Raw genomic sequence first — 23,274 nt, 5'->3', positions numbered from 1 at the left:
TGTCTGAGAGAGAGCGAGAGAGAGCGAGAGAGAGAGAGAGAGAGAGCGAGAGAGAGAGAGAGAGAGAGAGAGAGAGAGAGAGCGAGAGAGCGAGAGAGAGAGAGAGAGAGAGAGAGAGAGCGAGAGCACTGTACTTTTTAACCAGGCTGTTTAACACAATTTTGGAGCGAAGGAGGACACTAAGAGGAGAGGTGACAATCAGTGAAGCAAAAGTGTGTCTTCATAGCAAGAATGAGCACTACAGATGTGATGTTTGCTTTGAGGAGGGGACCTGGAGAGTTGGAGGTATACACAGGAGAAAAGAGGAATGAAAGTCGGTAGAAGCAAGAATAACTATGTGTGTAAATGAGAGGGAGACAACTGTAACAGTGAGGCTGCAAAGAGTAGAGGTAGTGAAGGTGGAAGTAGTTTAAATATCTGGGATCAACCACCCAAAGCAATGGATGGTGCACAAGACAGGTGGAGAAGAGAGTGCAGGTAGGGTGGTGTTGAGTGTCAGGGGTGATTTGTGATGGAAGGATAGGAGGAAGAGTGAAAGGGAAGGTTAAAATGGTATGGACAAATGCAGAGGAGTGGTAGTGGATATACTGGATACATGATGCTGAATGTGTAAAATTACTTGTTTCAGCAAGACAATTACAAACCACGTACTGGAGATACACTGTGGCTCTAAAGGGTGTCTTGTGTAAAACTGGCCTGCCTGACCTGCCATGAACTGAAGACATTTGATGCATCATGATTTGGAAAATCCAACAGAGGCCATGAACTGCTGAGCACCTCAAATTTAAGCAAAAATGGGAAATCTTTTTGCTTATTAAACATCGAGACTTTTCCTCCTTGGCTTTGAGTATATCATGTGGTTACATATTGCAACACTTTCTCCTGTCCCATCGTTACAAGAAAATCATCATCATCATCACATTAAACACAAGCATATATTTTACAGATGACTATAAACGTCTCACATTCAGCATTTGATGTGTTGAGGTCCTTACAGGGTCTTAAACTTATTTATATTTAATTATCAGATCAATGTACTTAACAAAAAATAAGGAACTATTAGAGAAGTGTGTGGAAAATCCACCCTTACTGCTATAATGTGCTACAGTGGGGGATTAAGAGGGTAAGTTGTAGTCAGGTGCTAATCATCAGTAAGTGTGAGCATCTCACTTAAGTGGAAAACGTTCGAGACAGATGCCAAACGTCCAAAGCGTGGACGTCACAGTAAATTCACCCCAAGGTCAGACTGTGCAATGCTCAGAGAAACTGCAAAAACCCCCAAACTTACATCTCAGACTCTACAGTCCTCAGTTAGCATGTTAAAGGTTAAAGTTCATGACCGTACAATTAGAAAAAGGCTAGACATGTATGGCTTGTTTGGAAAAGTTTCTTCTCTCTAAAAATAAGGCACGTGGCTCAGGTTTGCAAAGTTGCATCTGGACAAACCACAAGACTTCTGGAATGGTGCTTTGACAGGTGAGAACAAAGTGGAGATGCACAGTGAAAAGCAAACACATCGATCGGCACAAACCCCTCTTGCAAACTGTGAAGCACGGTGGTGGAGGGACGATGATTTGGGCTTGTTCTACAGCCACAGGACTTGGACACCTTGCAGTCACTGAGACGACCATGAACTCTGTATACCAAAGTATTCTGGAGTCGAATATGTGAGGATCTGTTTGACAGCTAAACCTTGGCTCAAATTGGGTCATTTATCATAAGGACACAGTAAATCTACAACAGAATATATATAAAAGAAAATAGTCAAGGTGTGCAAATACATTCCTCATTTTTTTCATATATTGCTTCTGCATTTTGGTTTATTTTTTGTCAGATAAATAATGTAATAAAGTCATGTGTTGTTGTTCTTCTAAGGTTGTACTTAAACAATTTTAAGACCCAGTAATAAACAGATTTTTATAAATTATGTCCTGATACGTAAAACCTTAGAATTGAAATAGAGTGTACTTTATTTTTTGCCATGACTGTATTAGTTTATGGTTTAGAAATCACTGCCTTGGGGTTAACTCTTTGAGAAACATTGTTGCACTAGTCCTGTTGGATAACCTTTTATACTTGGGCCACATCTTATGACTTCTTTTTCAGTCCTGTTTATTCTCAGTGTGCCTGAAGGACAAAAAAAGTTGTGCTTTGCAAAGACATTTTAAACTGAAAGAAGCCTGCCTTTTTACACAATCTGAAGGGACAGAGTCGTCACAATATTTCTAAACCGTCTGTAAGTAACAGGTGGCTTTTTCATCATCGAAAAATTCCCCCACAAAAATTTAAGAAAAAGAAAGCTGTTTTTGTACATGTCAGGGGAAGTTCCCTACAGGAAGTGGTGCAGCCTCAGACCACATCTTGGTTAACAGATATGTAAAACCTATGCCATTAGGCCACAGATGGATTTATATCCACAGGAAAAAAACCACATGTAGCACTGAGGTGTCTGTTTACATTTTGCATCGGAGACAAGATGGAGCAAGTTTAATGGGCTAAAATGACAGTTTAGTGGGCCACACAATGAATCTAAATGGAAATAAAGGTGGAGCCTGGGTCCTCAAATCGATATAAACACGGCTTTTTCTTGGTGGACTAAACTTAATCAAACATAGGTAAACGTGTTAATATGTACTGTACTGTGCTGCCTGCTGTTACATAATTCGTCCACCAGAAGACGCTGTGGTCTCGTTGATCTTGATGGGCTTGGATAAGTTTTATATCCAAATTTAAATGTCGAAACAATGTTATTAGGGTGCCTTGGGAAGGACGTGTGCGCGCAAAATTAATGAAATCCAGTATTTTATTTAAACAAGGAGCCTACATGTGGCTTTTAATCCCCGAACATCATCATTAGCAATATCAAAAAATACAGTAAAATGAGGCTAATGTGAACAATATGCTGATAGAAAACAGGCACATAAGTATGGCACAGGAAGTCTCTTTTACTTAAACAAAATAAATAATTTAAAATGTTAAATACCGTTTATGTCTTGTGGTTAAATACACAGTGGGCCTTTAATGCCAGGCAGGATATTGTTCTAAATAACTAATTTCACACCTGACAGCAAGATAAAAATAGCCATCTATGCAGTGAAGCTTTGGATGTGGGATTTGTCACGCGTGAACAGCCCTTAAAGAGCCCACAGATGGGTCAAAAGATTTTAGAAGATTAATACTTGTGGAAAAAATTTATCGGATATAAAAATAATAAACGCTACAGTAAAAATAATAAAAATTCCGTGAGGGAGCTTTTCAGGAACCTAGAGAAGAGCAAGGAGACCCAAAAACTACAATACCCAGTTTGCAATGCACATCCTGGTTGAAAGGTTGAGGACGTCATACTCATGCTGCCTGGAACCACAACACGAAGCTAAATAGCTAGCAAAACAGCTGTTTTAAATAGTGGTATATTTATTATTTTTGTGTATTGGTACTGTAGCGCGTTTTGGCAGAAATGTCCGGAAAGGCTAAAGATATCCTACAGATGGATCTGTACGGTTTACTTGGAGTTGAAAGCACTGCTACAACGAAAGAGGTGTGTAAACTAGCACTTAAAGCTAGCTTTAGTCATTGTGTTAAAAATAGCCGTGTTAAGATAACCATGCTTGTAAGTAACGCATTGTAAGCTGCAACCTGTTATTTTTATTTGCCAGACTATTTATTATCAAGTAATAAATAATGCAAATTTGTTGTCTTAGGACATTTTTGTCACGAAGCAAGAGGCTATGATAACTTTCTGCTATGAAGATTAGTATTTCTTTTAATCGTATGTGTGTGTAAATGGTGAAGAGGTTTTTTGTTTGTTTGTTTTTACAGTGTGAGATAAACGTAAGATAAAACTATAAAAGATGCAGGTCCAGCGTGTCATATAACAGACAAACCGGCTAATGGTTCATTTACACCGTTGTGATACTCTGAAAGGCCGCTGAGTGGGGGTGTTGCATCAGGCAAACCTTTAGTACTATGCCTTGACATAAAATCCCTTTACAGTGAAACTATGACCATATATATATATATATATATATATATATATATATATATATATATATATCTTTTGTAATTTCAGTTAAATCAACATACTTAGCTCCTGAAAGCTGGTGTGGTTCTGAAAACATCTGATTACATGTGCGTTACTGCCGTGGGTAAACTAGTTTTTTGCTTTTCTGCATATTGGAAACAGAATTTTGCAAAATTCTCTTTGTTTTTGCAATCAACCCTGGAAGCATTTCCCCAACATCGCTTCAAATTTTCATCTCTGAGTGGTTCACCATGATTCCCTGAATCAAGCATTTTCCCTGCAACCACCTCTCTTCACCGTTTCCACAATCCCGAATCCACAGGCCTGAAGGGAAATTAAAATTGCTGCCAAAATGAGGGAGGCAGTTAATTTCTTTATTGGAATTCAAAGTTCTGTCCTCCCCAGAGGATTATCCTTAAGGAAGTTGGTGGTTGTGGCTTGGGTAGAATTGAGGCTCCAAAGGGAGGGGGGCTGATTCTGTGAGGTCTGTTGATGGTCGAGAGAGATAGTGGGTTTGTTTGTGTGCATGTGTGTGTAGTGCGTTTAGTCAGAAGGGAGGGTCTCAAAAATCAATCAAGTGTGTGAAGAGAGATGTCATCAGATGAGCTACTTATCCCAGCTATTAGGCACACTGTATATCAAAGAAAGAGGAAGAAGCTCATCCCAGAGCCTGTTTATGTGGTTTTAGCCATAGCTTGTTAAACACTGCCTTGACGTAGGGGATTTGCATACTTCATGTTCCCTTGTTTCTCTTTAGCGTCTCTGCTGCTGACCTTTCGTTGCGCTTAGCTGGCTGATAAATGCCATGTAAACTGGCACTTCAGAGTTTATGATTTAATGACTTCATGGGGTTTACGTTATGCTTATAGTGCTAGGGAAGGCTTTTTCTAAAGACCAGTCACCAGTTAAACACTTGTACCTACCACAGATTGCTCGCCAACAGCCAAGACCACACAGAATTTCTTGTGGTTTGTTCAGCTACTTAAATTTTAATGTACCTATTACCTAATGTGTTTCAGTAACTACACGCTTGAATGGTTTACTTCCACTCAGAGCATCCAAGGACAGGTGATTTCATTGCATTGTAATAGTTCATTGTAAACTCAATGCCCCCACTGATGAGTTTCTTTTTCCTCTTCAAGTCTTTGTCAGAATAGGTGCATTAAGATTATAATTGCATTCTGCAGTGCACTGGGGAGCATCATCAGCGTGCAATCAGGACAGCAATTTTTATGCAGTTTATTTCTAGTGCACTAAGTATGTATTCCACAGTTATACAGCCATATACACTCTTAAAGCAGACAAAGCAGTTATAACTGAAGAAATAGATTAAACCATAATGATGTTTTTGCCAGATCAGTTACCGTTAGGTTGGTGTTATTGATTTAGTTGTTATTAAGTGAATTAATCAAAATGAGTGCTCTTCCTCAAACAATTTGATTACTGCATATTAATTTATTTATGCCAGCGTGATCTGTGAGGTTTGCATTAAGAAGCACATGCATCCACAGTGTGCTTACAGTTTCTCCCTGATACATCTTCAGTGAGGTTCTTGGGGTCATGAGGTGTTTTGGATCTTTTAGCATCAGACCTCCTCACCCAGATGCCACAAATGGGGTTGGCTCTCTGTCTTCCGTCTCCTGTAGCGCCCAGTTGCTTGCACTTTGAAGAGTGAACATCCTGCAAAACCTCCACAGCTAACCTCTTTGGGCTCACAGAGCATCTTCCAGCCTCTGTCCTGGCACTTCTCCAACAGCTCCTAGTACTTTGCGTGCTTCTTCTCGTTTACTCTTCCCACATGCTCTTCCCAGGGCCCTCTAAGTTCTTGAATGATTGAGTGTTTAGTCGGTGGCCTGAGTGATTGCGTGACAGTGTCTTGCAGAAAATACAGCTGTTTATCCAGGTCCATGCTCAGCTGCTAGTGGAGGGCTACATTCACTTTTCTTTTTACCTTTCTTTCTCTGGAGTATTTTGTTATTATTTTCTTCTAGCTGATAATATCTCATAAAGAATCACACATTGTTATTAATGAGGATGGATCCATGGCTGATCAGGCAGCTAATCATCTACACAGTAAGGGTTTCTACACCGGGACCAGTAGTTTGTCAGCCATAATTGGCACCAAAAACTGGTTTAATGAGGACAAGATGTGAGCATGCAGCTAAACTGAAGCAAATGGGTATCCGGTCGGCACTGAGAATGTTTTTTTTTTTTTGCCAGGCACTAACTATTAGGCTACCGTTGGCCTCCTACTCCAGGATTGTAGTCTTTCCCTGATCTTGTGGTTCATTCTTTGACGAACAGAAGTGTGGGAAATAGTTGAGATTTCTTCCATTTAGTCTGTCTCATGCATGAAACAAGTAAATTGGCATATGAAAATGTGGAATATTTTGAATTACAACAGACAGAAGATACAGTAGGATTAAATACAGTTTTCATCATCTGTAAGCACAAGGGACAGCAGCTGGTTTTAGTCCAGGAGTTCTTCTGTTTTTCATTTTTTCCAACAACTGATGGATTCAGAGCCAGTCCTATAAGGTCACGGTGAACTGCACAAAGATAATTGCTAGAGTAATTGGCCGGATTAGGGCTATAGGAAGATGCCCTGCAATTGAAGACTTATGCGCACAACTTCTTAAAGATTGCACTGCTTTGGCTCCTAGTGTGGAGAACCAGCGGGCTCAGGGTCTTCCAGCATCAATTAAAGATTGCGTGTTATGGCACTGATGGGAGTAATCATGCATTATTTAACAAAACAGCTCCAGAGGCACAGTAGAGACAAGATATCGTGAAGGATCCTAGAGAGAGTGAAAAGGAAACGATTGGAGGAGGAACTGGAGAGAAGGGGAGTTATGATGACATGCAAGATGGCTGTTCTCCACCAGAGCAACTTTGGTGATGACAGGTTGTACTTGTCAAGCAGCTCGGCTGGCCAAACGTACTTCCCGACAACGGCAAACATCTGCTGTTAGTGAAGACGTGGCAGAGACATGTTTATCTTGTCAGATAGGTGCAGGTGATGAATGTGAGAAGCTGACTGAATGTGAATTAAGGACACAGTATAAACTCACGGGTGATGTATTTATTTTTATAAAGGCTGCTTTTATATCAAATCACACGTACTTATCTTCATGATGAACTCTGGTTACCCTGTTTTAGAATTTTCTGTTTCCCTGTTTTTGGCATCCATTTCTGTATTTCTGAGTAAAGAAAGACTGCAGTCACAATTATTTATTAAAGGGTTTGAAATGTTTTGTTTTATGCATAAATGTGATGATACATTTAAAGGAAAGGTAAATTAATCATACTAATACCAGAACTTGAAGTAAATGCAGTAAATCCATTAATGGATTATCTGACAAGTGTTTGCCTGTATTGCTTTTTATTTTCTCTTTTCCTCAGTGCATCATATGAATGATGATCCAATTCGAGTGCAGTTAAACATTCACCTGTTGTGATAAAGAAATTAAGGGTTTTCTCAATAAGGAAGTAATCTATTCCTCAACCTCAGTTCCAAAACAGTGGGACACTGTGTGAAATGTAAATAATAACGGAATGCAATGATTTGCAAATCACATAAACAAATAAACGTCTCAAAAAAGCTGGGACGTGTTCATGTTTACTGCTGTGTAGCATCCTCTCTTCTTTTAACAACAGTCTGTAAACATCTGGGAAGTGAGGAGAGCAGCTGCTGGACTTTTGGAAAAGGAACGATGTCCTGTCTGATATAAGATTGTAGCTGCCTGATTATTCTAGGTCTTCTTTGTTGTGTTTTTTGCTTCATGATTCGCTGAATGTTTTCAATCAGTGAAAGGCAGGCCTGGTCAGCACCCAGACTCTGCCATTATGTAGTCATGCTGTTGGAATTGATGCAGTATGCGGTTTAGCATCATCTTGCTGAAATATGTAACGTCTGTCCCGATGTCCTCTGGATGGGAGCATATGTTGCTTTGAATCTCAGCATTAATGGTGCCTTTCCAGGTGTTTAGACTGCCAATTCATTAGGCACCCCCATACCATCAGATCTGCAGGCTTTTAAACTGAATGCTGATAACACGCCTGACCTTCTCCTTCTTAGTGTGGAAGTCATGGGAGCAATGTTTTCCACACATAATTTTATATTCCAACTTGTTAAACCACAGAACAGTTTTCCACTTTGCCTCTGACCATTTTAAATGACCTTTGGCCCAGAGAAGAAAGAAGTGTTTCTGGATCATGTTCAAATATGGCTTCTTCTTTGCAGGATTTTTAATCTGCATTTTTGGATGCAACAGCAAATTGTGTTCATAGACAGTGATTTCTGGAAGTGTTCCTGAGCCCATGGTGTAAGATCCATGACGGAATCATGTCTATTTTTAATGCACTGGTGCCCGAGGGCCCGAAGATCACAGGCATCCAATAATGATTTTCCACAGCGATTTCTCCAGACTCTCGAAATATTTTGATGATATTAGGTACTGTAGATGACGAGACATTCAAAGTTGTAGTAATTTTATAATAACAAGTATTACTGTGAAACTGTTCCACAAAATATAGATTATTTTTTGCACATTGGTGAAGCCCTGCCCATCTTTACTCTTGAGAAACTTGCTTTTTCCGGCTTTTTGTTGCTCCGTCCCCATTTTTTTTTGAGATGTGTTGCTGTCATCAAATACAAAATGAACTAATATTATTCAGAGAATATTTAAAATGTTTCAGTTTAAACATCTGACTTTGTTTTCTACGTTCTTCTGTGAATAAAATATGGGGTTATGAGATTTGCAAATCATTGCATTCCATTTTTTATTTACATTGTAGAATCCTAACTTTTTTAAAGCTGGGATTGTAAGGTAGTTTTCTTCTTTATTAATAAAAAAGGGAATTGACAATAGTTGAATATTTAACTGCACTTGAATTGGATCATGTTCTTTTCATTTTATTTAGTTAATTTTTAGCAATTAACAACTTTATAAAACCCATTAGAAAAATAATATTTTTGCCTCACTGCTTCAGGGAAGTCCTGAAAGCTGTAATCCGATTAATCTAAATATAAGAAATGCCAAAAGTTCAAAAACATTAGCTCATTAAAAAATTGCAGCCGGTGCTCAGTGCTCTGTCCTTTATGCACTACAAAATTTAAGATTGAACTCCTGTTACAACAGAAAGAAATCATTATGTATTAATGATAATGCAAAGTGGTAAGGCACATGGTCCAGATGTTAGCTAACTGAACTTAAATTATGGGGGATTTTACAAGAAAATGATCACACTCTCATTTCATCTTCCTAAATCTGTTTTTAAAAAGATATCATTTCATTTATATTAAATGAAAAAGAGCTCTTAACTATATATGGAGCTACAACAGTGGCATAAGCTAAAGGAAGGCATAGCTCTTCCATATCTTGGCTGCTAACATTTCAAATGTTCAAAAATGATTTATATTGTGTTTTCTATTCCAAATACAGACTGATGCTATTTTGAAAGCACATTGCACAGCTCTGATTACCTCAAGTTCCTATTTTACAGTTTACTAACAACTCCAGACATGATTGATACTTCCAAAAAAGTGTGTATTACATATGTTTCTATTCCAGTTTAGGCATTGGTTCTCTGTGGTATAACAAAAGCTCACACACCTTTACATTTCAGTATTGCAAGGTACGATATAGCGAACATCAAGGCACAATAATTTTTGTCAAAATGACATTAATGCAGTGCAGGCTTGTTTTTGTCTCCACTTAAACTGCATTACCATCAGAAGATTATGTAACACTGATTTAAAAAAGAAAGAAAGATGTAGACTTGTTTTCAATCATGGTCTGCACATCTTGAGCAACTTGGTTGACGCTTTGTGGAAATCCACAGTAAGCAACTCCTCACGGTGGTAGAGGGAAAAAGGACAGAGTAGGACCCATTTTTAGGCTGTGTTTTGATCCCAGAGAGGAGCTGCAGTTCACTCCTTTGCAATTCAGTTCAATTTTATTTATATAGTGCATAATCACAAGAATGGTGCTTGAGGCAACTGTTGTTGAAGAGGAGTATAATTTTGAGGTGAAACTCGAGTCTTCACTTTTTTGTATCTTACTTTAAAATGAGTTGGACAAAGGTATAATAGGGAGTGCATTGAACAGAATGTGAGAAATAGACAGGCGAGGATAATACAGGGGAAGTAGGCTAAGGCCAACAGTAAGCATATGTGTTTGGTTCTAGTCCACAGCCCTGCGTGTCAGTCGCAATCTGTAGGAACGCTGTGTGTGCCAAGCAGCAAGACTAAATATCCTCTAATGATGTCTAGTCTCTCAAAAAGCCCTCTCACTGAACCAAGTTCTCATTTACTGTTGGAACAATAATGACCCCCCCCCCCAAAAAAAAAAAAAAAAACCCAATCCAGTTTAGATAGAAGAAAGGACTTTTGACATTTAGGAGCTGTGTGAGCTGCAGTTATCTCCAGAGGCTTCACTGGAGGCTTGCTTGGTTCATATAATCAGTCAGAGGTTAAGCTCTTGCACCCTGGATGGAGGGCATCCAGTCTAATGTGTGACTGTGCTTAACTGTCATTGGAGCTGCAGTTAAAAAAGCCTGGACGCTGATTAATTACACCATTGTGCTTCCCCCCAATTCCATCCATCCACGTAAAGTCAGCTCAGTATGTTTTGGCGTGCGTTCTAGAGATAAAACTGTGCAAAACAAATTACAGGGAAACACTGCATATGCCAGAAGACAATGCATCCAATGCAAACGCTTCCCAGACATGAGCAAAGGGGCTCCCAGTTTTTGTGGCCCGAAGCGTACTGGCAGCAGATTGATTTGCGCTAACAGGGAGAATTTGAAAACATCCAGAATGTTGGCATGACTGATTATGTCTGGTGAGAAAGTGCATGTCAGTGTTTGTGTTTGGTCTGTTCTTTAATGTGTATGTATGGGGGGGAGGGTTGGATGTGCCAAAACTTTAGCATGCAATGCATGTACTGTATATGAGCATGTGCGTTTGAGGTTGTGCAGAATTCTCAAGCGCTGGACTCCACAGCCCCCTCTGGTCTCTGCGGTAATTTTCCTGTTTCCCTTCATTCTCAAAAGAAGCAGATGTCTAATAAAAACCACCTCTCCATTAAGTGATTCCTAGAAGGACCAATGAATGGTTAATGTTCCAAGCAGTGACCCAGAGTTAAAAAATCAGCTGCCAAAGGATGCTGCTTTCAGACTATGTCAGACTTGATTTCATTTTTTATGACATATTCTATCTAATATTGTTTAAATAAAGATAGAATAATACTAGGTTGCAACTTCGTATTTATCTTGCAATCTGACAACTGGAATAGCCTGAGAATAGTTTTGAATTCTTGTACAGTGCCGTATGTACCACAGTGGTTAGAAGCCATTAACGGCATGTCAAAAGGACACGAAGCACAGGATCGGCTTAAAGTTTCAGTTTGATCCAAACAAAACAATTCCATTAAAGACCACATTTCACCTCAGATGTTTTTATGTCAGGCTGTTACTGTCTTTGGCATTATTTCAATGAGGCCATAACTTCTTAGACTTCTGGGCCAAACTCAACGTTATAAAATTATTGATACACAGTAAGAATTATATCTTTACACGGTGCCCAAAATTTGTGCTTAACCTCCCAAGACCCCGAGCCCTCATATGGGGGACATTACATTTTGTTTTATTCTTTTTGTAATAGGTTTCTTCCTGCTAAAAGGGAGTTTTTCCTCCCCAGTGTTGCCAGTGCTTGCTCATTTGTTGTTTGTTAGGGTTTTTCCTCTATTTTTTAGGGTCTTTACCTTAAAGTCTAAAGCACCTTGAGGAGACTCTTGTTGTGATTTGAGGATATATAAATAGAACTGAAGGTTAAGGGAATTGTTCATTTTTCTGCGTTCTAACAAGCATTTTCCACTCTTTGTAATGTTTGGGGTTTTTCCCTCCTCCTTTTTCAGATCAAGAAAGCGTATCGACAGAAAGCGTTAACATGCCATCCAGACAAGAACCCAGACAACCCAAAAGCAGGTGAGTGAGACAGTTTTTGTTTTGCATTTACTGTTTTCTCACATGATCTCCAAACCTTATCTGACAGAGATGCATATAAAGATGCAGATGATTGGATGCATAGAAGTTCTGGTGTAGATCCACATCTCTTGGCTTACTAGCTGCGCACTTGGTAATAGTGCAGGTAATTGTCAGATTCAGAGCAGGTGAGTGTAGTGGTGAGAATACATCTCCTTTTGAGGGCTATGTGGGAGGAAGTACAACCTTAGAAAATTTCCCTCCCTGAGTGTCCCAGGTTCATGTGTCTTCTGTCTCCATTCTGAGGCATTGACCGTTGCCACTGAGGAGTTAGTTATGACCACTCACTGAGTTGCCATTAAGGTCCAGGGCCAAAAATGAATGCTCCAGAGTCACATTCTCACAGCGTTAAACTCTGCCAGATGTCCTGGCCACAGCACTCTGTCGCAAGGCAACCAGCGCATGTTTCTCCCGCCAGCTTTTTAGCTAGAAAAACATGGCCAGCATCACCATCCTCACCACCCTCATCCACACTCTGTCCTCCCTGGGTTCATGTGTCCTTCTGCAGCTTGGTGCCAACCAGCATGTCAACAATTAGACCAGAAAATCTCAGCATAGCTTTTTGTCAATAGGGGAAAAATGCACCTTGGACAAGAAGCTGGTCACGAGGTATGTTTTCAAGTTAGGTTTATGTGGTTTCTGGATGGTTCAGACAATTTCTGATTATGTCAGGAAAAAAAGGAAATTGGTAGGGTTGAGAGGGATAACACAAAAGCAGGGGGTCGGTTTCCCAGAAATGGAAAAGTAGTGGTTTGGAGGCCCTCAACACTCGAACCCGCGCATGAAGAGAATTGGACTCTATCGCACGAGAGCGGAGCAAGTCTTGGGACTTGCTGCCCCTCAGGGGAGGGTTGTTTGCATGTAAGAGGTGACATAGGGGTCACAATTCTTCACTGATTGACGATACCCCTCCCCACTATCCCCTCTCCCCTCTAAATACCCCATATTGTGACACTCGGAGGTGCCTGGTGGGCATGGCAGGTTTCCCCCAGTTGGATTTCATTCCAGCCCATTATATGCATGTAGGTAACCTGACCGCCTCTGCTGGCAGCGCGATCTCGAGAGCCTTCTGTTAGTGTGCAATGCCAGTCCCCACAGGGAGTAACAGTATCAGTCTGTTAGGCCTCCCATAAGTGAATGATTAAGCCTGGCTAGTATCGTGCAGTAATGTGCTGCTTGGAGGACAAGCTGGGGGGACTGTGGTCTCCCAGTGTACATTTGTCTGTGCGTGTGTGTTAAATGACAACTGGTGTAGTGGTATTTGCAGCAGGCTGGGCCAGGGGAATGCACGGCCGTGTCACTGGAGGAAACAAGTTTCGTGAGACCTGCGGAAAATTTTGAGACACAAATGTCGCAGTTTGTATCGGCTCCATGTCCCATCATCTTGAGGCATTCGTAGACATAACTCTGCTTTTGGATTAGGTGTCCTGTCCTTCTCAGTCTCCCCGTTTCAGTATAATTTTATGATCTGTCTTTTTTGTTTCAAACTGGCACAATTATCAACCCAATTTTTGTAAACCTTTAGCCACGTTTTTCTTTTTTATAGGTAATATCCCACAAGATAAAAGTTGAAGGCAGTAATGCAAGAAAATGCTCTTATTCTGTCTTTTTTTTTTCTTTTAGTTGAGCTCTTCCACCAGTTATCCCAGGCTCTTGAGGTGCTAACTGATGCCGCTGCCAAGGTAAGACCGCTGGTGTCTTGTAACCTCTAATATGGATCCTAGCCCTCAAGTAAACCGAGACACAGCAAGCCCAGCAAGGAGTGATCTTGAAGTCTAACGCTTTTTTTTTCAGGCTGCTTATGACAAGATTTGTGCTGCCAAGAAACAAGCAGAAGAAAGAAACAAGAAACTAGATAGCAAGAGAAAGAAAATTAAACTTGGTGAGTCATTTTTCTGCCGCATCCCAGAGATTATTTAGTGATATTATCTTGTGTTTCTTTCTAATTATCAAGTTTTAATGCTGAAGTACTGTTTCCTCTTTAAAGAATAATAATAATAAGTCAGTCAATCAATACTATGAGTATATGATGGAGATGTGGATTAGTTTGTGTGCGTTGTTTTGACAGACTTGGAGGCCAGAGAGCGACAAGCAGAAGCTCAAAGCCAGGAGGAAGTGCAGATCACTAGAACACTCGAGGAAGAGGTATCGCATTTTATAGAAATCACATTAGCAAAGATACTGCGCTGCAATTTGCCTTAAGAGGCTGCAGAAAATTTTAAATTTCACTATACTGCAGGTATAAGTGCTGTATTGGAAAATGCATCTAGGAAAACTAAAGCACACCCTGGTGCTTTCATTCTGTTTTTCATCAAATAGTTTTTCCTGATTGAGTTGAACTCTTCCAAATACTTGGGTCACGAACAAAGGCTCTGTCTAAGAGCTCCTCTCTTTATTTTGTTTTTTCACAGACATAATTATCAGTAAGGTCATTAAGGTGATATTGCATGACTCGGTGCAGTTTGTGCAGAACACCCATAAATAAAAATGGTGTGCATGCTTCCACTGTGAGTAATTTCCATATGCTCAAGGTGCTTCATGCATATACATAAGGAAGGAGGCCATAACCAGCAGGTGGCACTATTCCATTTTCTGACTTCATCGAGGCATTAGTGCCTTAAGTGATGAAACAAGCTGGTTTGTATAGCCTCCTTGAGTAGAGGACATAAACACAGAATTGCAGAGCAATAAAGCTGATCATATTCCAACAGCTGTTATCTTAACATGTGCTGTCACGTAACACTTGGCCACCTGTTCATTCACATTTCTGCATTTTATGTGCACCTTCTCCAAGATTGCCCGCTTGAGGGAGGAGGGATCCAGACAGCTTGAAGAGGAGCAGAGGCTCATCAGAGAGCAGATCCAGAGAGAAAGAGAAGCACATCAACACGGAGGAGACCACACTCAGAGAAGTACATGCATTTGACCAATCCTTGCTGGCCTGAGTTAGCTAAACCAGTTTATTGTAGTCCTGACATTTTTATATCATCCCAAAGCCTTGCTGGGGTGAACCCCCTGTGTTTCCCATCCCTCGTCGTGTCAGCACAACCACAGCAGCCACCAGGCTCCCTGTGGCTCACCATGTATTATTCACACGATAGACTATAACAATAACTGAAATTATATTGGAAGAGGTCTGTTTTAGTTTCTTGGCAAGATAGCAAAGGGATGCCAATCACTGCGTACACAGAGCGGTCCATCAAACTTTTAACCTCATGGTAATATTTTTTGCAGCAAAAGGAAGGCAGCGTGTATATACTTAGGAAAACAACTGACTGCTGCCCTAAACTAGACCCCTTTTGTGGCCGGACAATTACTAATGCATTGTCAGCATGTCTTCTGCATCTTTTCCATTTGCACGCACACAGCCCTCCCCTGGATCAGCAAGAGCTATACATTTAACACATGACATCCATTTTAAAATTGCTGTCTATCTGCACTAGTCCCTCGACTGCTCTCTTGCGTATAATATTTCAGGAAAACAATAGTTTCTTTGTTTTTTTCACTTCTCTGTCTCATCCCCCCCCCTCTGTTGCGTTTTGTCAGACTCAGGAGTGGAGAGATGTTCCAAGAGCAACGTAACCCCAAAATTGAAGGTAAGGCTCAGAATATGTGAAGAGAGGTCAGGGTTGGGGTGAAATATGTAGTAAGAGAATAATGTAGGTCCCTCAGTAACGTGGAGGAGCGACTGCTATATCTGAGTGAAATTTCAGGCAGGATCTCAGCGGGGAGTTTGATAAAAACCTTTTGCCATTTGTGTTTCATTATTGGAGACCACATAAGTTGCCTCACTACTGAGCACACATGCTATTCTGAAGTCCAGTCCTCTTGAGAGGGCACAGTGTCGTCAGGAGACCAGTATCTAAACTAAGAGAAGGCTTATTATATTTCCTCCTGGAAACAGCAGAGTCTGCATGTATTAACATGGGATGTTAGCTAATGTGTTTAGACAGTAAATCTGGTTTTAAAATTTGATAGCCATCTAGTGCCGCAGCGTATTCCCTGACGTTTGTGTGTTCAGCTAGAAAAAACAAACAGCGGCCAGACTGACAGCATCACAAATCATGTTGCATGGACAGGGACACGTTTACTGCAAGATTTATCTCAGAGGCTCTGCTTCTATCTCAGATTGCAGCCCTGCGTGCAATCAAAAATATTTTCTTATTAATAATTTATTGGCTTCCCACATCAGATACCTGCATCTGAATGTCTTAAAAGCATAACATGGAATATAATCTCTAGACAGTTAACCACAGCCATTTTTTCTATATTCAAACTGCCCATTGCTTTTCACTATAAAGTTTAATTTGATTTTAGAAAGTTCTCTATGACCTTAGCATAATTATCAGCTGTGTTGATGACTCGCTTTTTGAAGAATAGATCTAAATTTTGAGCAAACGCAGCAGTGTTCCTGTGTTGCAGGCTGAAATCACAGACATCACATCATAGAAATACCTTAGCATTTTATTTGACGATTACCGGGTAAGGAGGTTATCGGTGGGGAGAAGAGAATGCTCTTAGATGGACATTTTCAGCCGTGATTGCTGGTAAAAAGACTCCATTTGCACTTGGAAGTTCCCAGAAATCCTGCTGCTCTGACAGTGAGCAGAATGCTGGAGCTGAATCAACAGTTAGCGCTTGCCATTTATAATACTACTCTGAGCAGTTGCTGTGATATTTGCCTCATTTCCCTGTTCTTTGTACATGCATATGAGAAGTTACACAATATCTGTCTTGTTTTTTAGGAGTGCAGGAACTCGCATGAGCTTTTAGTGACAGAACTCCAAACGGGGTTCATATGTTTTTCAATTTCTTTTTAAACTAAAGACACACTAACATTGTTATGTAAGCAAAGAAGTTGACCACAGTTCACATAGTAGAGGAGGACTTCCTCTCTTTTGCCTGTGACCAAACACGTTCTTAGACATTGAACTGCTTTGGATTATTTCTTGATTAATTTATGATAGTTAAAGCAAGTGAGTCACCACATTTTCTGTGGTCCAGGTGTCCATGTTTTGAATTTCACTCATTTATCTGGTGCTTTCGGTATGAATGGAAATTGACTGCAGGTCTTGCAGGTGGTGCCATGGTGATGTTCCAAGAGCTTAATAATGTCTTTTTCTCGTAGCTCCAGCGTGTGCTGATGGTTTTTGTAATCTGTGTCTCATCAGAGGCGAGCCCGCCTGGCAGGCTTGGCCTCTTTGTCAGCTGACTTTAATCAATGTGTTCTAATGATTAGACATTATCATGCACTTCTTTAGCTCATGAAAACTTTCTTGACTAATATTAGCCTTTCCTCTCTCTTTCTCTCCTCCAGTTGAAGTGGAAGTGTAAAAAAGATGATGAGACAAATGGAGGCTACTCTCATGACATTCTGTTTAAACTTCTACAAAAGGTATGCGTCCTGAAAAGAGAATAAGTAATGCCACAGTGCTGCAAAGTTATTGATTTATACTGCAAAACAGTTGCTTTTAGAACTATTTAAAAAAGATTACAACACAATAAAATAATTTAGGTTTGGCATTATACAGTATTGCCTTAAATAACGACTCTTTTTGTATTACAAATGAGTGTTAATTGAATGCAAAAATTCCCATGAATTTATGAGGTATTTATTTGACTAGGTTAGCCAAATGCAATCATTTTCCTCTCTAAAGGGTCTGCAAATTAAATTTCCTGGGGAAAAAATACACTGCTGAATTTTTAGGTTTGCTCACTTCCAAAGAAATGCCTCTAAATCCAGAAAAAAAATACATCACATAAGTCACAAGTTATAAATTGATCCCCAAGAAAAACTTAAGTTGGTACTTGATGGAGAAAGCCTTGTAGGAAAGCACAATGGTAAGATGTTTCTTGAAGTCAATAATTCAATTCAGTTTTATTTATACGGCACCAAATCACAATAGCAGTCACCTCAAGTCATTTTATATTAGGTAAAGACCGTACAGTAATATAAATAGTATTATAAATATCTATATGTGATGTTTTTCTTATCAATATTTTTTTCTCAAATGATTACAGAATTACTTGTAATGAAACTTATGAAGTCATTAGTAGTTAAGGTTAAAGGAATGTTTGGTTCAACAGAGCCTGGCTACATGCTGAAGACGAACCAAATCGTTCTTATTTTCTTCAATCAGTGATCAATAGTAAGATGTCCTAGCTTTGTGTGTGAAGAAGACCAAACACATGAAGAGATTGGAACAGATTTTCTATAGGATTGAGGTCTGGAGACTGGCTAGGCTACTCCATAATCATAATGGTCTTCTTCTTTAGTTACTCCTTTGTTACCTTGGTGATGTGTTTTGGGTCACTGTCGTGCTGGAAGACCCATCCTTGACTCATGTTAACTGTTCTGGCTGAGAGAAGGAGGTTCTCATCTGGGATTTTGTGGTACATGTCCATTGTCCTCTCAATGTGATGAAAACACAAAAAAAACCAGCCCCACAGCATTTTTCTACCTCTGTGCTTGACTGTGGGGATGGCGTTCTTTGGGTCATACTCAGCATCACTTTGCCTCCAAACACGGCAGGGTGAGCTGATGCCAAAGAGCTTTCTCCCAAACCTTCTCTGAATCTTTTAGATCTTCACTGGCAAACTTGCAACAGACCTATACGTGTGCCTTCATTAGCACAAGGACCTTGTTGACACTTCGAGATTACAGTTCATTGTGATGTAGTGTTATAACAAAAATGTTCTTGGTGATTTGTGGTCCCAACTGCCTCCAGATCATTAACAAGCTCCACCTGTGCAGTATGTATGTATATATGTATATATATGTATATATAATGTATGTGTGTGTGTGTATATATATATATATATATATATATATATATATATATATATATATATATATATATATATATATATATATATATATATATATATATATATATATATATATATATATATATATATATATGCATTTGATTGCATATATATATATATATATGCATTTGATTGCATATATATATATATATATATATATATATATGCATTTGATTGCATATATATATATATATATATATATATATATATATATATATATATATGCATTTGATTGCATATATATATATATATATATATGCATTTGATTGCATATATATATATATATATATAATGTGTATATGTATATATGCATTTGATTGCATGGTAAAAAACCTACCTGCAGAGTCCAGCCTTATTTGAGGTTTGCATGACATCACTGTTGTAGATTGTTTTGTTCCTCCCCTTAAATAAGGCCCATTAAGTTTTGTTGCAGTGAAAGTGCTGAGGGCAATGTTGTAGTGCCCTTTTAAAGCCATGCACACCATTGTTTGTGCCCCTCTCACCAAGTGATTAAGCAGTGCCGAGGGAGGCATTAGGAAATGTGCTCTTCTCATGCAACCTAGTACCACCTTATGCTGTGATCCGTCACAGGGGCTTTTGGCGTGGCATAGGTTGGCCTGAAATGAGGATAGGGCAAGTGTCAGTGACGTCAAGCTGGCTGGAAAAAGGCATTTCAATTTCTCTTCTGCACGCATGCAGTCAATATGCTCCCAAGCAGGAGGGAGTAAAAAAAAAAAAACCTCTGGAAAAAAGTGTTGCTTCTTTTAAATGCTTGAGCAAAGGGAATATATTCTAAGAAAATCCTGTTTAAGATGGCAAGCTCCAATGAGTGACAGTTAATGGTTTGGGCAAGTAGAAATAGCCACTGCTGTGTGGGAACGAGTTTGATTGTGTGTATACGTGCATGTGGGCGTGTATGGACTTGTGTACTTTGGCTGGTTGAAGTAATACATCTTTGTTTCAAAAATATGTTACGATATTTATATTTCATGAAACAGGCCTTTGGAGAGTCTCCTTTGTCACTGTTGGCTTGCTTCAGAGTGTCCTTAGTAAGCATTAGCATTCTTGTACTTTCCCGTTCCCAGAAAGCTACATTTTTTCAGAATGAGATTCTTAAAGGTCTCTTTCCTTGTACTCTCTGTTCCCAAGCCTCACTTTAGTTAGGAAGAAGTAAATGGCATTGAGTTATTTTTACTTGATCCACCTGAGCTACGAGGAATTTAAAAAGCCCTTTGTGCTCCTCCATTGTGTTTATAGTCTCCCCCTTCTTTTCTCACCGTGTCTTTCTTAAAGAGGTTGGTCTTTGCTTTGCTGCACTTTTAGGCCAACTTTTGCACTCTTTTGGGATCAAATGAGCTCAACAACAGAAATCAGTGCAGTTGGATATGAAACACATCTCCTGTCAGCTTTAAAGCTGACAGGAGATGTAGATGTTGTTACTGTTCAAAGAATAACTGGCTCAGGCTCAAACATACGAACAATATCACGAGGTCTAATAACAAACACATATTGAACGCTAACTTCTCAGGAAGTCTTTTATATTCACCAGTGTTTTGAAGTTTTGTGCCTGTGTGTGGTTTTTTATGGTTATGGATTGTGCTGTGAAAAGCAATATTAATTTGAATGTTCACAATCATTCCTCTACCTCAATATGACTTTGTCCCCCCCCCCCACTTTTTTTTTTTTTTACTTCTAGTATGGCGATGTTTTGAATGTGATCATGTCGAGTAAGAAGAAAGGAAGTGCTGTTGCAGAATTTGCAACTGTGAGAGCTGCTGTAAGTACCTTAACTCCTGAATAAAAACCTCAGAAACCGTTTTCTTCAACATTCATTTGCCTCAAAATTCCAGGTCACCCGATGAGTTTGATTATTACTCAGAGTGATAGCTGTCATAGACTTCCGTGCCTGGGGACGGTCTGTGTGAGTGAAACTGATATTTTAGTCATTCTGTACCGCAGAAGTCCCGATGCTGATGGAAACCATTGGACGGACGGAACTGAGCCGTCTTATTGTTCCCCACTGTCTGGTTCCTCAGGCTCTTTGTCATCATGATGTACTTTTTTTGTTGTTGTGGTTTCCTTACCGCAACATGTGTTTCGCCTGCAGAAAATATGCCTGCCAGTCTACTGGGATCTAGGTACAGGTTCTGTTGTCTCACCCTGCCCATCTTCATGCCCCAGCTCCGGTGTTGGCCCACCTTTATTTAGGTGTTATGTGAACTGAACAAATACCTAGGTCCCACTCTGTACAAGGAGAAAGTGTTTTCGCCTTAATAATACTGGTAGATGACTCATTTGAATACCCACTCTCACATTTTGTTTTTTGTTTTTTTTAGGAGCTGGCTGTAAAGAATGAAAGTGGCGTAGCTGCAAATCCCCTGAAGATTTCCTGGCTTGAAGGACAGCCTGAGGTTTTTGCCGCAGCTTCTCATTCTGGGCAGTTCATGCCTTCACAGGTACCGGTATAACATTAAAATGCGCTGTTGTAATTCCCCTCCTCTCTCATAAAGCGTGTCAGCCCCATGTTATAAAATCCTCCGGCTACATTGCTTCCAGCACAAATACTCTTGCCTAAACACTGCCCCACAAAGAGAGGTATGTAAACGTTCAGAGCTTTTATTTTCGTATCAGTGGTGCAGATATTTCCCCGGTGCTTGCACTCCCATTCGTCTGACCTAGAACAATGTGTTTGGTTAAATGGTCCTCGGTTTATTTGTGGTGAGGTGCTGGCCCGGCACTGGCCCAGAGCCCCTCGTTGGCTGATCATTAATGGAAATGACCTGGCAGACCCCAGGATTGCTGCATTTCGTGTAGCAGTATGCAATAATGGTAGTCTGGCACGTGAGAAAGTAAAAATGGATATTTTGGTGCCAAGTGATTACATTTTTTCTTCTTCTTATTAATTACTTTTAGATTTTGGCCTTTTTCATTAAGTCAAAAACCTTCTGATCATCTTAATATAACATTTTTTTTTAATTTGAAGAATTAACCACCTATGGACCACAGTTTGCTACATAAAACTGCTGAACTGGGTTTCACCTCTCATGCTAGTGTGGGGTCTATGACCCCCTACACAGCGTTAGTATCTGTGACTGAGTCTGCACACTGGGACTTGTCACACTAATCTCTTTAAATGTTATTATGGTAAACCGGTTTGCATTGCAGATATTCAAAGATGATTGCTTTAGCCTTTTTTCTTCTGTAACTCTGACTGGAAACATTACTATGCTAGAATTATTTTCAAATTAGCCTTCACTGAGAATACTTCTTGCTAAAGAGGTCCAACATGACATAATAGATAAACCATGGCAGATATTAGCGGTGTTGATCCACACCTATCCACGGGTCAGTGGATGTGAATGTTCTTTTCAGATTCTTATCTGGGATCTACAAATCTGATCCCTCTCCTGTAGCCGACCCCTTCATAGTGTCCCAACATTATCCAGCTGCAATCACATATGAGCAAAGTGAGGACTTGGTTCTTTAACCTCATCAATCTAAACACAGCTCACAGAGTCAGCGTCTCGCCACAGGGAGCTCAGATACACGGATGACTTCACCCTTAACTTTAGTTCCATCTCTGCTGGGCTTAATAAATGAATTTGAGGCCAGTATGAGGAGCCTAATGGAGTAAAGGGAGGGGCAAATTCCCCAAGAAGACCCCCTCAGGGTACAGAGACTTTGATCTATCTCATGGTGTGTTAAATTTTTAACTTCTCTCACAGAGAGGAGTGTTGATCTTTTGGCTCTGTTTTTGTTGTAGATATGACATGATTTATAACTGGACCTACTGCATTCACCCAGTTTTTCTCACCATGGATATTAATTTCAAAATAGGGGAGGGCCGTGTCTTTCGCACCATGTGGAATTGCTCCCCACGCTCTTGGCTAAATTCAGACCCTTCATTTGGGAAAAGAATCCAGTTTCTTTTCCTGATCGTCCACTTTTGCGTGTGTACCCGTTAACATTACTGATATGACAAATACGTCGTAGTGACAGGCTGAAAAATGGAGAGGTCGAGAAAACGAACCTTTAAATTTTCCCAGAAGTCCAAATGTTTCTTTTAGTACATGGTTCAAAATCTCAGTGAATGCTAAAAGAACCTATTATCCATTGCTAAACATTTCAGTGCAGTCCTATCCGAGAGCGGCAAATAGTTGCATCTGAAAAAAGGATTTCACATGGATAGTTTATCTTAACAAACTCTCGGATGTGGAATCCCCATCTATCTGTCTGCTTTGTTTTTGCCAGACCTGATGTTCATGCCTCCAGAGATATGATGCCATCATTAATCATTGTGTCTTGATTCATGGTTTATTGCTCAGTTTAGCATACCGTATTATTTAAAACGATTCTATTGTAAGGGTTTTAAATTTGAG

General features: G+C 39.8%; 1 protein-coding gene across 1 annotated transcript in view; it reads left to right on the top strand.

The window, feature by feature from the left end:
• Positions 1 to 3,356: 3,356 nt before the first annotated feature.
• The window catches only part of dnajc17 (DnaJ (Hsp40) homolog, subfamily C, member 17), a 34,040-nt gene continuing 14,122 nt past the window's right edge, over positions 3,357 to 23,274 (top strand). The window contains exons 1-10 of the mRNA XM_085342873.1: positions 3,357 to 3,538; positions 11,941 to 12,010; positions 13,691 to 13,749; positions 13,862 to 13,949; positions 14,136 to 14,212; positions 14,862 to 14,979; positions 15,614 to 15,663; positions 17,385 to 17,462; positions 20,592 to 20,672; positions 21,232 to 21,351. Of these exons, the coding sequence (XP_085198999.1) occupies positions 3,458 to 3,538; positions 11,941 to 12,010; positions 13,691 to 13,749; positions 13,862 to 13,949; positions 14,136 to 14,212; positions 14,862 to 14,979; positions 15,614 to 15,663; positions 17,385 to 17,462; positions 20,592 to 20,672; positions 21,232 to 21,351 (822 nt within the window). The 5' untranslated portion in view covers positions 3,357 to 3,457. The remainder of the gene's footprint in view (positions 3,539 to 11,940; positions 12,011 to 13,690; positions 13,750 to 13,861; positions 13,950 to 14,135; positions 14,213 to 14,861; positions 14,980 to 15,613; positions 15,664 to 17,384; positions 17,463 to 20,591; positions 20,673 to 21,231; positions 21,352 to 23,274) is intronic.

This window comes from Diplotaxodon limnothrissa, linkage group LG19 (assembly GCF_057381915.1).
Source record: "Diplotaxodon limnothrissa isolate DT_005_m linkage group LG19, D_limnothrissa_male_GT1.1, whole genome shotgun sequence".
In the NCBI taxonomy this organism is placed as follows: Eukaryota; Metazoa; Chordata; class Actinopteri; order Cichliformes; family Cichlidae; genus Diplotaxodon; species Diplotaxodon limnothrissa.
Note: the sequence above shows the minus strand (reverse complement) of the source record. Positions and strands in the feature narration are given on the sequence as shown.